Genomic DNA, 17,917 nt, shown 5'->3' with positions numbered 1-17,917 from the left:
TTTTGAACACTTGACAGTACTGGCTTGACTACTTGGCTTGAGTACCAACAAAAGGTAACTGTTATTCTCAGGCAGGTATAGTAAAATATTTGGCTTAACTTATTGAAAAATTATCTTAAACTTTTTCAAGTTTTAAAAATAAAAATGATATTGTTTTAAGTTTTACAGCCACATAAATTCAACTAATCTTTATAAACTCTTCTTACATTTGTTTGACACTGAAGGTAACTCCAGCAGCCTTTTCCTTTCACTTTTGAGAACACATTCCTCTCAATATTTATTTCAGCATGAATCATTTTCTTTTTTTCAAAAACTATGAGATGAAATAATAGTTTGGTTATGTTATCAAACTGTTAGTCATTACATCTATATATTCTGATATAGTCAATATTTGTTTAAAGTGAGGATGTTTTACGTGTTAAATAATATGCTGTATAAGATAATATTTATGTGAACTCAGCAGTGAGTGAAATCACTCACAGACATGCACTGATTTGATGATTGTGACTGATTTCTCAGACTGTATTCATATTTAGATTGTAAACCTCATCAAAAGACTTATGTGAATCCTTGGAAGGATAATTACGACAGCTGTTAAAGAGTTTTGTTATGTTGAAGGTTAAATATAACAAGTCAATAAAACTGTTGATCAAACTGAAACTCCATCTCTTCTTTTTTGACCCATCAAATTTTGTCTCATTCAAGGAAGAACACTATAACTCCTTTATTTAACTTTGTACAGACCGGAATGGGTACTACTTTTGTTACATTTTTTTAAACAACAAGAAATGAAAGTTAGACAACTGTCTGGGATTAAAAAAAACAATGATAATACAGGCACAAGACAAATATCTCTTCCCATATAAATGTTCCTGTTACATTTCTTGAAAAATATCAATTTGTCTTTTCTTTTTAAAACGCCATACTCGTGTCTAGTTTAGTCGTACCAGCGCCCTCTGCTGGGCGAAGGCGTAAACTCCGTATTACAAGCTCCGCCAAAATTCCAACTCTTAAACTAGGAATTTTGTGTGAAGTAACTTTTTATCCATGTAGCTAAAAACCCGAAACTTTTGTTACGACGTGGATTTTTGACAGAGCTAATATAGCTTACTGCTAGCTGCTACTAGCTAGGTTTCAACCATAGACTGTATCAACGTAGCAATGCTAACCAACGGTTAGCCGAAAATTTCCTTTCGACGTTCGAGAATTTTCTTTAGCTTACAGTCTATGGGTGTTACACGGGTGGTGAAAAGCAGCATTAAATGATTCTTTTGTTTCCAGAAAAAGGTGTACTGGAGCTAGAGTGAATCTTAGCAGGACTCAACCGCTCCCAAAAATAATTTGAACGTAAGGAAAAAAAAGAAGACACATTTTACTGGCTCAGTAATGTTACATTTACCTGCTTCAGTTAAAGAACCTTGGCATTGTCACTTAATATGATAGCTAACCCTAACATACCATTCCCTTCATGTGGTTTCCTGTGTCTGCGTATATTTTTTATATGATAGTGGTGACAAACATGGCCTATAGGCTACAGTTTCAAGATACCCTAGAACAACAATTTTACTTGATCCACCATAGAAGATCTAAACCTAAACTCCATAGGGTCAAAACCTACTCTTTAATTGCTGAATAACTGAAGGTGCCCCCTAAGAAATACTTCCAGTATCTACTGTCTGACTTCTAATTCATGAAATTTCAGTGACACAAAAGAAAAGACAGCTGCATTGATTCATAAATATTTTATATACAAAATATTGTTACAATTATATTCAACATATCTCAGTAGATTAATGATAACTATATTTTACATACATTAGATCAATCTCCTTATTTCACAGTACATACAAGTAAAAGATCACAATTCTAGTCGACTTTGTGTACAATAAATACATGCTCTGGCTTTATTTATTTTCTTTACAAACTTACAGTTTTTTAAACAGAGTGCAAGAGTTCAGTTGTTCCTAACAGCTGTGGTCGTTGTGTTATATCCCTTTTTATGCACTGTAACCAGACAATCTTTTGTTTCTTCTGGCAGACATATCCACATTCAAGGACTCACAGTGTAGATAGTCAGACAGTGGGACTTCTACAATGACCACATCAGTCTACAAACAACCCAAATTACAAGAGGAGAGCCAGTTGAGCGAGCTCACTGAACACTTGCGTTCCTTGGCACATAGTAAACACGAATATGGATAAAACCCAGTCTCACTTTCGTAAACTGAACAGCCTGCCAGCATGTATTATTTTCTGCCAGCATGTCCATGTATTTAGAGCGCCAAAAGCAAAAAATGAATCAGGTTGTCAGTATAACATACAATTGGTGCAGTAAGTTTACATGCATGGCAAGGCTGTTGCATCTGATTTGTTCTCATTCAACTCAAAACTTAAAAAGTAGACAAAATGAAATTCTTAAGAGTTCCACTTCTAGTCCTTGACAAATGTGTCAAAACTGTTAAACTCTTGAAAACAGGTTGTAAACTTTTGGTTGTTTCCATTCAGAGTGGGTCAACAGGTAAACAGTGTTCTCAGTCACAGTTAGTAACATGGCAAAGGCAGAATTCAAAACCTCTGACGCTGCGTTTCTTCTCAGAAAAAATGCGCTTTGTTTGCTAGGCTACAATCCATAGGTCACTCTTACTTTTAAACTACTTCATCCACCAGTCTTTGTCTCTTAAAACATAAATTAGTCCCTCTTTGTTGAGGGAGTCGATGTTTAAAACCCAGTTATGTGTTTAGTGTCTGTGTGCTGCAGGCTAATTTGATTGCTAACTCTTTCAGCTAGCTTTGTTTGCTAGCTCACTTAGCTAGCTCTGTTGTCTAGCCCTCGTTTTAAGGCGATATAAGTTGTGTTATCTTTTCTTTCGCTACCAAGTTTTATCCATCTTAATAAAAATTCCCAAACAGATACTCTGAGGGGCTAAACAGACATTGACACACCTTTCTTTATTTAACACTTAAGTGTTAGCATGTGATGGCACTTCTACAACATTACACAACTCTTCATGGGGTCTTGTGGTCAATCTGTATGTGTTTGACTTTTTATGTAAGAGTTGTCCTTGGTCCCTTAAAGATAGATCCATAATCTGTTTTATTTTGTCATCATGATGGAATGTGATCGTTTAAAGGCAGAATAAGAAGGAATAAAAAAAAATTGGATTTGTGGAACTAATCAGCTTTATTTAGGGGATTCTGGGTGTAAACCTTTGGTTTATGGATGGTACACAACTTCCCATCCATAAGGAAGCTGCAGCAGTCTTTAACTGGAGAAGAAGAGTTAACTTCGACTGTTTCGTAAGCAAATTCTTCTTGTTCTGCCTTTGAATTAATCTCAAAAAGACTTGAGCTCCTTGCAGCAAGTCAAGCTTAGTTTCATTTGCTCATTGTAATGTCGTTATGAGATATGTAATGCCTTTATTTTGGGTGTCAGTGTTGAAAAACCAAGTCAACAGTGGTAGGAGTTGGCTATGATCTCTGACCAGCTGACCCATATTGTCACTTTTTTAACTTCTCAGTCCAGATTTAATTCTTGTTTGGATTTTTTTGTGTTGTTACTGGATACATCTCAACACTTGAAAGAAAAGATGTTGGGTTAAAAAATCCAACAGCCGTAAATTATCTTCATTTTGGATTTCAGACAGATTTATTTAGCCAAAAAAGCTATCAAAATAGTCAGTATAAGAGAGAAAGATGATCCAAGGAAGTGGCCTCAAAAAACAACTTTTTGAGCACTGAATTGGCAATTAGATCAAACTCTCTCTTGATAGCTATGATGTTAGATGTTGGGTATGTGTTCTTCCTCCAAAGTGTACTGAGTAAAATCAATTTCTTTTAAAATCTTGGTTTAAAAGCAGATTTTTTTTTGGAGGTTTTCCGATCAGTCAGGGGATTTAATGGTCTGAGTTTTCTGAGGACAGAGATAACAGCACTCATAGACAGCACACAAAGCAACAAGTAGCCCTCATTTCAAACCCTGACTATGATCCTGTCTCTCATCTGGAGTGGGCTCATCTACCCTCCTCCACAGGACGAGTTTCAGATTTTAGCTTGAAAAACTCCTTGGCCACCTCGTCAGCTGGCCTCTGAGACAGGATACGCATCACCGTCAAGCCGGTCTCGTCTGTCTGGATGCGCGGCCCAAGCGGACACCAGCACACACAGCTCTTACGGTCAGCGACGTCACGCAGCTGAACCACAGCCACGCCCACCAACCGGTCTGCCCGACCAAAACAGTAATCCTTCACCGTCACCTGGAGCTCGTAGCAGTCTGGAGACTCCTTACCCAGGACACTGAAGAGCACAAAAAGAGAATACAAACCATTCATAATTTAACACATTTAAGCTGTTCTGCTCACTTGCAGATCTATGAGTTTACACTCACAACTGGAAGGCCTCGTTAAACTTTGCCGTCCAGCTGTTGTTCTTGGATTTTGTGGTGAACTTTCTCTTCTTGTCAGCCAGGAAAGGACCGACCATGGAGACCTCAACGAATGGCCTGAACATCCCTGATGTTTGCCACTTCATGTCGTTCACTGCGATCACTGCACGGCGGGAGAGAGGACAGAAAATAGATGTGAGATGTTGATGAGGAGGCAAGATTGGGCAGGTTTACAGATCTCATCACAGCAATGAAGAGATTCAAAGTGCTGTGAAGAAGAAGCTGTTTTTGGACTGGCAACAAAGACGATGCAGAGGCTTGTTTTTTTATTCTATTATGGGTTCCTTGGGTAAGATTTAAACCAGTTGGGTTTTATGCCAAAAAGTCCCACTCAGTTTTCTAGCTGGTTGTCTAATATCTTATGATCAGTTCACTTGTGTTTCTCTTTGTATGGATAAAACATCAGGATTTACTAAAACTTCTGAATTCTCACCTTTGACTGTGACTTTTCGTTCCTTCCCGAGCATCATGTCAATCTGCAGAATGGCCTCTCCGATTGGCTTCTCTATCCCTGAACCTGAAAAACAAACATCACATCACACTTTAAAATAAATATACACCATCCTGAACCACTAATCTTATGTTCTTTTGTTTGCTGCAGTGACACTCTCTTATCTTTATTCAGCCATAGGGGATTAAAATGATCATTTGAAGTCACCTGACATTAAAGACAAACAATTATATCTTTTCTTTTATACACATTTAGATCTGATGAGGTGTTTAGATTCTAATTTATGCCATAACTTAAAAACTGGCCCAGCACACAGCATGAGACCTGCTTTCTGCTGCAACAGTGATGACGCAGAAATTATACAAAAGTTTAAAAGCTTTAATTTAGTTTAGTTACAGCCATACTTCTTGAGGTCCTAAAGAGTGCATCTTCAAGTTTGCCAAAAAAAAGAAAGAAAGCTATTCCACCATGAAAAACCTCTATTCTTAGAGCAACGTAAACTAACCTCTGTCGGGTCGAGTCTTCTCATTGGGGGTGATTCTGATGCCCATCCCATCGTGCACTGAGGGGACAGGAAAGAGCAGAAAGTTACTGTGAAGCCGCAAAGCTTTAACTATTCATGCAGTTTGTGCGTTTTTGTGTGTGTGTGTGTGTAACTGTAATACCTTGTGAGTGTTGTGTGGTGACAAAGGTCTTGACAAGAGCATCAGTGCTCTGTGAGTACAGCGACAGAGCATAACGCAGAGAAGCCAGCTCAGGACTTTTCTCCACAAACGCCTTCTTCAGCCCGTTTCCTCCTGCATGGAAATATTGCTGAAAGAGAAGGGGGCAACAATGTGAAACTAAGTTCACTTCATGAAAGTAAATCATAAAAACGAACAGGCCAATTTTGTGAAGGAGGCGATTAAAGAGACGTGTAATATAAAACATTTTAAGGTCAGGATAAATTGGTTTATCCAAAAGAGAAGGGTTTTTTTTAACACAATGCATCACCTGTTTCTTTTTGACCAAACAAGTGCAACTGTTTCCAAATTTCTTGGCTAATACAAAAAATAAAATGCAGCTACCAGACATAAACGGTGTGAAAAACATGTATGTCTTTTACAATTACAAAGACTATTATGCTTGTGCTAAAAGTTCAACTTGCTTACTCCTACCAGTGAAAGTTCACGTCTCTATCATAGACTGTATATGGAGTGGACAGCTAGGCTCCGCCATTTAACATTGTACTGTTTTAAAGCAAAAATACCCTTGTCACAGGCAAAGCCATAGGCAGCCGTTGTGCAGCCAGAGTCTGTGCAGTAGAGAGAATCTGAGTGGAGCTGGTTGACAACAAAAATAATATTTTTTTTCTTTAAGAGTCTAATCTCTTCTTGGCTCTCCCTTACGACACATTTTACAATCCCCCCAAAAAATACACAAGAATGGCAGCTGTCAATCATCGTTAAACGTGACTTGAAGTCATGTATTTTAACCTCTTATAACTAATGAAAATGAAACTTTTCACAAAAAAAGAGGACCTGAATACACAGCAGCCAAATAATATATTCCAATCACAACAACAATCGAACGTGAGAAGCATTTCTATGAGGTGTACTAATTTTTTAAAGTTTGACCACAGCCCATCTGGAATGACTGGGGAGATGGATTTTGACCTAAACTGCAGCCAGCCACCAGGGGGAGCAGTTTTTGTGGCAACCTTACCTCAAGCTTCAAGATGACGTCCATTTTTTTTTTTTTACAGTCTATGGTCTCTACCTACCTTGATGGTCTCCAGCCCTGCATCGATGATGATGCACTGCTTCGGCGTCAGTGTTTTGGCTTCACCTCCTCCCTAAAGACACAACATACACAGACTGAAGTGAGACACACTTATCCACTATAACCTGATTTAAAATCTTAATACAGCGTGTGGAGAGTAACTTCCAATGAATAATTATAGATTTTAAACCCCATTGAACCCTCATTAATATGTTTTTGCTAATTTTCATTAATGTGTATGCAAAAACAACTGAGGGAGGAGGTGAACAGCATCCGTACATACACCTGCAGCACTTTGTTTATTCTGTGAAGCTCCTCTATAGCTACATCCTTGAATGACCAAAAAAACATACAAAACGTATTCTACAAACTTTTTTTCAATGATTAAGCAGTCATTACATTACACAGAAGCTTTGACTTTTACACCTGGCTTTGAGAGGCAGAACACAGTGACAGCTTAATAATAATGCATGCCTCTTATGTTCCTTCAGAAAAATTAAAGAGCGACTTATGCTGCTCTTTAATTTTAAATTAGAAGAGCCTGTGCACGATTACCTTTAGATTAGAGAGTCCTTTAGCTGCTGTGAGGAGCTGGGCTCCCTGCAGAGAGGAGGAGGAGGAGGAGAGGGGAGGATAATAATGAGAGTGAGAGTCAGTGTCAAGTTTTTGTATCAGAAAACTGAATGTGATGAATGAATTCACCACAGAAACCAAATTAAGTCAAACTCATAAAAAGAGAATTCCAACATCTTACAAAGAGAAACGCACCTGCTGGCATCCACCAGCAGGTGGCAGCAGAGCTAAATGGCAGGTCTTACTTGAGATGAGATATTTGGTGACGTGTACAAAATGTCACAAAGAGTTTCTGATTCTAATATTTATAAAAAAGCTTTTGAAAAACATCTGTTGCTCTTTGACCACAAATAAAAACACTTTATGATAAACAAATGCTCAAAAATGTGTGAAAAAAAAGTGTGTGAGTAGTACGGACCAGGCTGTCGTTACTCTGAGGCAGGACGATGGTCTTCTCCAGGCTGCTCAGGACGATCTTCCACAGATCTTTCAGGATCCTCTTCAGCACTGTCTTCTCACAGATGTCAGCGAAGATACTGAGACTGGATCACACAGAGACAAAATCATTGGTCAAAGCCTGGTTTTATGTTCCTCTGTCACAAAAACCTTTAAGAGATCTGGTTGAAAGGGGAGCAAGAGTTGATATCACATGAGACATAACCTTAATATAACTCTTTTGCAGGTGAGATCATAGTTTTATAAGTGTGTGATTGTTAGTGAGTTAATTTGTGCTGGTGTTGGTGATGCTGTGAGCAGCAACAGTTCCCATTAAAAGCTTCAGACCACCTCATGCAGTTATTTCCAGCAGTTTGTAACGGGAGCCAGGTCTAGTCTGTTTTTCCGTGTGTGTGAGTTTGTGTCCTTACTTCCCATCCAGGAACTCCATGAGGGGCCTCAGCATGGCGTCAGCGTCTGCCTCGGCTGTGTTCCTGTTGGGGGGTCCTTTGATCTGGTACAGGATCTCAGCCATCTGACGCATGCAGGCGGTGATCCGAGTCTGGAAACTGGAGCGAGCGGAGGCAGGAAGAGAAAGATTTTAGACTGATGGGAACTTCTGCAAGGCTGGAGGAAGCTTGTTAGTCAGACAGAAACTGTACAGTGTTTGGGTTTGTGTGTTACCTTTTTGCAAATATGGCGCTGAAGTTGTCCAGGACGGTGTTGAGCCTCACCTGCAGGTCGTTGAGGACGTCAGCGGCTTCAGTGTCCAGCTGGAACAGAGAGAGGACATGAGGAAAGAAGTGATGACAGGTTTTTAAAACTCTCCCTAAAGTTTGTTGTTGTAACGTATTCAGTCAGTCCAGTTCCTCTGAAACAAGATTACGCCACAGTCTTACACCTTTTTCAAAGGGTTTTGTGTTTTAAGGAAACCTGAAATTCAACCACAGATTGCATTTTAATCCAAAAGACAAAATTAGCCAATACAGCTCTTTTTGCATTATTTTCATGTTGACATTTTTATACTCCGCCCATCACCTATATAGATATTTTATTTGATTCCAAAAAGCGGAATCTGATCCTTAATTCTACCTTTTATCATTTCTGAGAATCTATCGAAATGAAAAAGTAAAAAAAAAAAAAAGTAATAATAATAATCTAAAAGAGGAAGACAGCCTAAAAATGCTCAAGAGTCAACCCCTCAGAATCAAACTGGATAAAAAAAATGCTGAATTTACTGTTTGGGTTTTATTAAGACATCAATCTTCTGCTCATGATCAGACAAAGGAAATATAAATTATTGTAAAATACACGATTAGGGATCATCATTTTTTTTAAACACTCAAAACATGTCAAAAAACAAAAAGGAATTATGCGGGATCAAATCAAAGTCAAATACCAGTTAATACACACATCATTGTGCAGAAACAGAGCAGGAGCTGCAGCTTTTATATCAAACACAGCATTAGGGCATAAGAAAACAGCCACAATCAGCCGGCAGTTCAGCTGCTTACATCTACACAACTGTTTGACAAAAAGCAGCATGGGCATTCTGTTTGAACTGCTATAGTCTTCTCATTGTTCCTGCTCCCTGTGGAAACCACTTTACAAACCACCTCCTCCTCCTTTAACACTGTGTCTGATTTTACCAGTGTCATATGTATTGTCTCTGATGCTCTCCCCACCTCGGCTTTGCAGGTATACCCATGAGAGAAAAGAGAGGTGTGCTCTCCTCAGGCTTTGGCATATAGAGGAGCAGGGAGCTCCCAGAACAGAGCCCTTCATCCAAACATTATGTACTGGATGTAGACACACTGCCTGGCCAAAAAAATGTCACCACCAAAAAAAAGGTCACACACTTTGATATTTCGTTGGACTATCTTTAGCTTTGATTACAGCACACATTCGCTGTGGCATTGTTTTGATAAGCTTCTGCAGTGCCACAAAATTTATTTCCATTCAGTGTTGCATTAAAGGTCCCATATTATGCAAAAATCACTTCATTTAGTCTTTTAAGTGAAATTTGTGGGTCTTTGGCTTCCCTCCTAGCCCAGAAAATGTGATATTTAATGACAAAACCTGTACTTAGTAGTGCTTGTAAATGTAAAATCCTGACAGAAAACGAGCTGTTTGGATTTTGGGGATTTGCCGACGTCAGTATTCCCCTTTTAGACCAATCAGGAGCAAGTCTGACCTGATTGGTCCACTGGAGTAGATACCCCAAACCCCCTCCCCGCCCACTCCTCTCCGTGCTGCTGGAGTGATCTCTCCAGCAGCGCAGGAGAATGCCAAAGTTGAAGAGCCATCACTGCTCTGTTTTTGGCTGTAAACAGCCACACAGTTCCATGCACAAGCTTCCCATTTCGGGAGAAAACAAGACTAAGTGGCTAGAGTTCATTTATCAAGGAAATGTGCAAGCTACACTCAGTAAAACTGTGCATGTGTGTGCTAGTCACTTCACGGCCGACTGTTTTTCCAACTTTGGACAGTACAACAGAGGGCTAGCGAATAGACTGGTCCTGAATCCAGGTGCATTACCAACCATCCGCCAACAAACCTGGCACCCTGGAAATGTGAGTATTTTAAATGCTGTGTGCTGTGGAGCAGATGTAAGAGCTTTTCCTCAGTGTCCCCCCTGTCTTTGTGTTAGCTTCAAGACGCTAACTTTAGCTGCGGTTAGCCTGTTGTTTTAGCCTGTAATGTTACGGTAAACAAGCTTTGCAGATTTCTAAACATTGTGCACTCGGAGCTTGTGGCACCACTCTCAGTGATGCGAAAGAGCAGTATCAGGGGTGGCTCATTTACATATGAAGGCCACGCCCACTAAATTAGACCGTTCTGAACAGAGGTGCCATGAGAGCCTAGAAACAATGCTGCTGTGCTTGATTTATTGGGTTATTGGACCAAAACATGTTACTACCATTTCATGAAGACTTCAATGATCCATATTAAACTGCAGAAAAGGAGCATAATATGGGACCTTCAATTTTTCACCAAGATCTTGCATTGATGATGGTAGAATCAGTGAGGCTAACTGGAAAAAGTCTTCAATTTGCTAGGGAGCATAAAGATTGGACTCTGGAGCAATGGAAGAAGGTCATGTGGTCTGATGAGTCCAGATTGACCCTGTTCCAGAGTGATGGGCCCATCAGGGTAAGAAGAGAGGCAGATGAAGTAATCACCCATCATGCCTAGTGCCTACTGTCCAAGACTGTGGGGACAGTGCTATGATCTGGGGTTGCTGCAGTTGGTCAGGTCTAGGCTCAGCAAGAGTCAGTGCTCAAAGACTGAGGTCAGCTGACTACCTGAATGTACTGACTGACCAGGTTAGTCCATCAATGAATGTTTTCTTCCCTGATGGCACGGCCATATTCCAAGATGACAATGCCACGATTCATTGGGCTCAAATTGTGAAAGAGTGGATTGGCCACCACAGAGTCCAGACCTTAACCCCACTGAGAATCTTTGGGATGTGCTGGAGAAGGTTTAGCTCAGTGGTCAGACTCTACCATCAGCGATGCAAGATGTTGGTGAAAAATTAATGCAACACTGGATGGACATAAATCTTGTGACATTGCAGAAGCTTATCAAAACAATGTCACAGGGAATGCATGCTGTAATCAAAGCTAAAGGCGGTCCAACAAAATATTAGAGTGTGTGATCTTTTTTTGGTGGCAGTGTATTTAATCCTTCTTTAACGAGACTGCTCCTGACTGAACTCTTTTCATGACTAAATGAACAAAACTCTACACTACAGAGAAAACAAATTCAATTAGAATAACTGTCAGGACTTTATTATATATTACTTTAGAAAGTGCTGTTTCGTTCTTCTGTTCTAATTGCTTCAATTTCTCCAAAAAGTAGGAATCCTCCACTGAGGGATTTCTTTCACCATTCATCACATTTTTAGGGAAACGTTAGTAAAACAGACTGTGACTGAGGAGCAGATGGTTGCAGAATAGAAAAGATTCATCCTGGTGCACTATGAGCAGATGTATGAATGCATGTTTAATAAATAGCAACTTAATTGTGCATGAAGTCTCGCTCTAGTAAATGAGTCCCAACTGTTCAGTGATTTCAGATCAGGAATGAGAGGTGTGTGTTGGATCAGACACAGGAGAGTTTTTAATACACCTCGGTTAAATGTGAAAAACTGCACTCTTTGAAAGAAGCTATTACACCAACAGCGAGCAGAAATAACCAAAACCAAAGGTGGCTGCTACTTTTAAGATCTATTTCTGCACCCTGAGCTGAAAACTTTCTGACACACTCATACTGAAAATCCACGATCAATATCAGTGTTTTGCTGGTTTCACCTCAGTGCATTATGGGATATTTGAGCAGAAGTGAGCAGCAAAATAAATAATGTATGAGGCTATTTTGAATGTAGGTTAAAAGGCAAACATTGTGAAGCACATTTTAGTTTTTTTAGTGCAAAAATAAACTCAAGTGTGTGTGAGAGGAGGAGAGCAGCACCACATTAATGAGACTGTGTGAATACAGTGAGCAGATGAGTCAGAGATACATACAGTATCTTACTCTATTGACATATCTAGTGTAATCATGCTGCTGGATGTTGAAGGTTTTCATCTGACTCAAATTAAATTAGCAAAAACTGAAACTGAACAAAAAACTCAGCCGAGAAGAGTTTGAAGAGAAAACAGAGGAAACAGATGACAAGCTCCCTCATTTTATTCAAACCAATTCAAAGAGAGTGAAAAGAGCGCTTCAAAGACACAAAGAGCACGACATCCCCTGAAAAACAAGACCTTCAAAAACCTTCTTTTTCCCCCAGTAAGTGGGACTCTTTTAACAGCAGGGGGGTTACAGATGTCTCTGGGGAATAAAACTGAATTTGACACAAAATAAACCAGCTGAGAAACACATGTGACGCTGATGTTTGAAGGCGAAAAAAGAGAGGCTACGAGGAAAAAAGATCCAAATAAGTAAAGATTGCTTTTAAAACCTCACCTGTACCTCAGGTATCTCTTGATCCTAGATGATAAGAGCTCAGGTTCTATTACACACACTCTAATACAATGTTAAATAAATCAAAAACACACACTTTTTACCTAATTTTCCAACACAAATGATGGAAAGAGATCCATAATAGAGCTGAGACTGAACATCCACGGCTACAGAGAGTGTATCGGGGCATGTGCATCACTTTACAGTGTCCTCTGGAAACACTTCTGTTGTGTTGCAGTGTGCTGTGTTGTGGTCTTTGCAGCCCATTTTCTAAATGCTGGGCATGTGTGCAACACCACGTTATATAATAACGCCCCAATATGTAATAATGTAATGAATTTGCATTTCATTATGTAATAATGCTGTATTTTGTAATAAAATTCTTGAACGCAATATGTAATAAACTTTGCCGCATTATAAGTTCTTATTGCATCACTTAATAAAAACTGCATGTTCCTGCATGTAATAAGTAATAAGTAATAAGTAATAGGTTAGATAGATAGATAGATAGATAGATAGATAGATAGATAGATAGATAGATAGATAGATAGATAGATAGATAGATAGATAGATAGATAGATAGATAGATAGAAAGCACTTTACTTGTGATTGCAACAAGTACAATGAGGAGCCTAGGAGCCATGGAACAGTCCGACTGGCATGTCAGGTTAGTTTGTAATAGGAGAAAAACAAATATTAATGGATAATATTAGAGTCAACACCAATAAAATTTAATACCTCATAAACATAGACTGTTAAAAAAATAATGGACGCCTGTTTGCTCGGTTCGAAGTGAGGTCTCCACAAACACTGCTCCCCCTGGTGGCTGGCTGCAGTATAGGTTAAAAATTACGGCTTTCCAGCCATTCCAGATGGGCTGTGGTCAAACTTTAGAAAGTTATTACACCTCGTAGAAATGTTTCTCACGTCAGCTTGTTGTGGTGGTATGAAGATATCATTTGGCTGCCTTGTATTCAAGTCCTCTTTTTTTCTGAAAAGTTTCATTTTCATTAGTTGTAAGACAGTGATTGACAGCTGCCGTTCTCGTGTATTATTTTCGGGGATTGTAAAATATGTTGGGAGGTAGGGTCAAAAAGTGATTTGACTCTCGAAAGAAAAAAAGTTATTATTATTTTTTGTCACCCAGCTCCACTTAAATTCTCCCAAAATTCTTCTTAGCTTCTACTGCGCAGACTCTGGCTGTACAACTGCTAGCAATCACTGCGCCTGTGATGGGGGAATTTTGGCTTAAAAACCGTACAATGATAAATGGCGGAGCAACACTGTCCACTATATATACAGTCTATGCTCATAAATCATGATTGAGACTTCTAAAATACTTTTTAAGGGACACCCTGTAATGTGTGGTGTCTTGGTCTTTGCAGCGTGTTTTCTAAACACTGCCCACATGTGGTCAGATTGATGAGGATGTTTTCTGAATTTGCTTGTGTTTAGTCTTTTTGTATGTGTTTTCCTACACCGCAGCGCTGTGAGCTCACAGAACCACCGTATGCTCCAGATCAAATCCCCATCAGAATAATAAAAAAGCCAAAGTTGAATGATACAAAAAATAAAGAAGATTGACTTTTTCTGCTAATGTAAAAGAAACCAAGTCTGCAAAGTGCATCTTTAAGTGGGCATGCAGTCTGCAGGATTAATACCTCTAAAGGAGCCAGTTAGTGCACCATCAATAAATGTGTGAAACTCAGCCTGAGGCTCTTTAGTATGCTGGGCCTCATGTATGCATCACATCCCAGCTAAGTGCCTGGCCGGTCCTAAAGTGTGCCATCAAGAAACGTGTTATTGTGTTATTAGATAGAGGACGATGGGCAAACGGCCAGGACATATAATTAGAGTAAAAGAGGGTGGTGACCTCAGAGTGACAGAGATTCCCCGTGTTGGGTTTTAAATGTTGTAAAGACTGAAGGTTAAGGTCACACAGTCCACCCTGCTCCTGATGGTCTGACTCCAAAAACTGAAATACACAGCTGTTAGTGTGTTTATATGACACATCAGGCATCTTTACAGGAGTTTGGAGGGAATGTGGATAATGTGTGTGAGGGGCGTCCTTGAAAGAAGAGTGGAAACACTACAAAAAAACTCTCCAGTTTAAGAGGAGAAGAAACAAAAGCAGTGTCAGGCATAAAACTAAGATAGGTGGATGAAATAAATCAGAGCTAAAAATTGTATGAGGCTTTCAACTTGCAAAAGTAAAAAAAGATCCTAAGCCATTATCATTCGGTACAAAGACGTCTGGTTATTTTTCCTCAAGGTTGAGTTAGATCAAGATTTATTTCTCTGTATTCAGAACAGATAATGGTCCAATATGTGTTTAACTAAGATTTTTGCGACGATATAATATAATGCATGATAAAAAGTGAGTAAGAGACTGTTAACTCTTTTTTTTGGACTGAAGTGTTGGGGTGTTTTTTTATAATTTCACAAAGAAATTAACTTAAATTTCATCCTGTATGTAAGCCTATGTTTTTTGTTCCTACAGTTACTTAATATGCTGCAGTACCACCTTTACCTCCTATAAAAACACATGAATATTGAATACTTCAGCATACTTGATATTTCCAGGCCTTGATTTCCATCATCACACCACAGGCTGAGGTGTGAATCCTTTGAAACTTGAATTTCAGATGTGTTAAAAATTTCCACATCACTTGGTGTTTCTTCAGGACTTTGGAAAAGAGAGCACGAATCACGGAGGGGGAATGCTTTCAGGAACCAAAGGACTCACACAAACAAACCAAGTACACACACACACTCTCCTCACAAGAATCACATCCTGAAATTAAAAGTGTCCCCTACAGGTATTAATGTTGGCTGGACTCTTATCGCTCTCTAACACACAACTGTACCTTCTTTGTAGCAGCTGTGGCTTCGGTCTTCATGGAGGGAGACAGAAAAGAGGAAGAGACAGAAAGTAAAAAGAAGAGTCACATAGTACTGAGCAGAGAAACACACACACACACTAACACACACAGGACTTTTTATAGTAGGACAGAGCGGGGGAAAAGGAAGAGGGTTTGTTTCAGGCTATTTTTGTGATATTGTCTGGTGGCTTGTGTAGAGGTGAGTGGGTGATTTTAATCTGAGCTTTTTATTTATCCACTCTGGTTTATATCGAGAGAAGCTTCATGACAAACTGATGTCCCCCGCAGAAGTTCCTCTGAAGTCTAATTCTCTATCACTGACTCCATCCAGATCAGGAAACTTCCACCATACACAACCAATTACTGAAAAATATGATCTGCATACAAAACTTTCTGCGTTGTTTTTGGCGCCCCCTATGGACAGTTATCTTTTTCCCTAAATGATCCATAAGGGTGTTACCAGGCCAGAACTCTCATCTCACTTCATTTACACGTTTCATGCTCCGCTAATACTGATCTATTTATGAATATGTCAAATAGCCATTAAAAGACAGATAGGACGTTGATGATGTTGGTAAAAGATAACACCTTGTGCACACAGTATAACTAGTGAACAAAAGGAAAACAATAATATGCTTATTTGCAAAGCATAATCTGCGAAACCTCTGAAGTGACGTGCAGAATGAATAAAAGAGGAGCCCTCTTGTGTGCACCAGATACCAACTCATCTATGATAACGTTTTTGTGCATGCACAATGAAGTTTCTGAAGAGGTCATGTCACCACAAAAACTGCTCCCCCTGGTGGCTGGCTGCGATATAGGTTAAAAAATCAGGCTTTCCAGCCATTCCAGATGGGCTGTGGTCAAACTTTAAAAAATTAATACACCTCGTAGAAATGTTTCTTACGTCCCGTTGTTGTGGTGATTTGAAGATATCATTTGGCTGTCTTTTATTCAATTCCTCTTTTTTTCTGAAAAGTTTTGTTTACATTAGTTATACAAGGTTAAAAACAGGGTTTTACTTAACATTTAACCATGACTGACAGCTGCCATTCTCATGTATTTTTTTCAGGTATTGTAAAATATGTCGGGAGGTAGAGTCAAGAAGTGATTAGACTCTCGAAAGAAAAAAATAATTATTATTTTTGTCACCCAGCTCCACTCAGATTCTCCCAGAATCCCTCACAGTCTCTACTGCACAGACTCTGGCTGCTCAACAGCTGCAATAGCTGCGCCTGTGACGGGGGTATTTTGGCTTCAAAATCGTGCAATGATAAATGGCGGAGCCACGCTGTCCACTCTATATACAGTCAATGCATGGCACTTTCAGGGCTCTATACTAACCACATGTGTGCGACAGATAATGAGTATGGAGCTGTTATTGTAGCTAAATGATTGGTGTGTGTGTAAATATATTTTTGCAAATTTGTTTTTGCAAATCCACAAATGTGTAACTGTGTAACTGATTTGCAAAAAAAAAATCATATATATATATATATATATATATATATATATATATATATATATATATATATATATATATATATATATATATATATATATATATATACATTTTCTACTGAAAATAAGACAAAATCACTTGATGAGATTTCAGTTTTTTGCAGTGTTTAGCAAAAGTCACGTGTACACAGACAGTCAGGGAGGCCTGCCTTGGTTGTTACGGATGATTTGTGCATATTTTTTTTTAATTATTTTTTCAGGTCTTGCATGAAAAATGAACAATTAAACTTTTCAGCCATTTAAGACTGTATATTTATTTACAAATCAGTCTACACATTTGTGGATTCAGACATGCATTTGTTGATTTGCGCACTCATTTGTAAAAAATTTTAACAAGCCAGTGTGTGATTTACAATAACTTACACATTTGCAAATCTGTTTACACATTTGTGGATCAGTTTTTTACTGCACCAGCTCCATAAATAAGTCATGCCAAGAGTGTTGTCTCGTGCCCTAATATAATAATCCTGTGAATGTAAGGTATATGTTTTCTGCAAAAGATGACTTGGTGTAAGGACAAAGTATTTAACTTATGGACACAAGATTACACAAAATGTTTTATCCTGAGTGGGTTTTCTTTGGGACTGGACTTTCTACTGCAGCTACTAAATTTCAGACAGACAGAAAAGCCAGGGCTGGACTGTAGTGGTGGATCAGAGGGGAAAGCTTAATAAGCACACAGGGAGGTAACTGCTACGCAACAAACCTTGTTAACTTCCTCCTTTGACTGGTAGGAAAATAAAACACAAAATAAAACTTTACACAGAAGCTCCCAGATTTCTCCTGCGTTAATACAAAGCAGACTGAGGGGAAATTACAGGGCAACAATTTGCTGTGAAAGAGTTCAAATAAAATGTACCGAGCAGCAGAAACAGAATAAGTATA

The 17,917-nt window shown here is 38.9% G+C and overlaps 1 protein-coding gene across 1 annotated transcript in view; it reads right to left on the bottom strand.

Annotated features, from left to right (window-relative positions):
* Positions 1–1,786: 1,786 nt before the first annotated feature.
* unc13ba (unc-13 homolog Ba (C. elegans)) overlaps positions 1,787–17,917 on the bottom strand; it is a 224,964-nt gene continuing 208,833 nt past the window's right edge. The window contains exons 33-42 of the mRNA XM_074669684.1: positions 8,346–8,434; positions 8,093–8,230; positions 7,645–7,768; positions 7,209–7,253; positions 6,655–6,726; positions 5,558–5,705; positions 5,398–5,454; positions 4,875–4,958; positions 4,385–4,544; positions 1,787–4,293 (exon numbers count right to left, since the gene is read on the bottom strand). Of these exons, the coding sequence (XP_074525785.1) occupies positions 4,011–4,293; positions 4,385–4,544; positions 4,875–4,958; positions 5,398–5,454; positions 5,558–5,705; positions 6,655–6,726; positions 7,209–7,253; positions 7,645–7,768; positions 8,093–8,230; positions 8,346–8,434 (1,200 nt within the window). The 3' untranslated portion in view covers positions 1,787–4,010. The remainder of the gene's footprint in view (positions 4,294–4,384; positions 4,545–4,874; positions 4,959–5,397; positions 5,455–5,557; positions 5,706–6,654; positions 6,727–7,208; positions 7,254–7,644; positions 7,769–8,092; positions 8,231–8,345; positions 8,435–17,917) is intronic.

This window comes from Halichoeres trimaculatus, unplaced genomic scaffold, assembly GCF_033239565.1.
Source record: "Halichoeres trimaculatus isolate MK-OKI-2021-1 unplaced genomic scaffold, fHalTri1.1 fHalTri1_scaffold_5, whole genome shotgun sequence".
NCBI classification, from domain to species: Eukaryota; Metazoa; Chordata; class Actinopteri; order Labriformes; family Labridae; genus Halichoeres; species Halichoeres trimaculatus.
The sequence above is the reverse complement of the archived record's forward strand: the minus strand, read 5'-3'. Positions and strand labels throughout refer to the sequence as shown.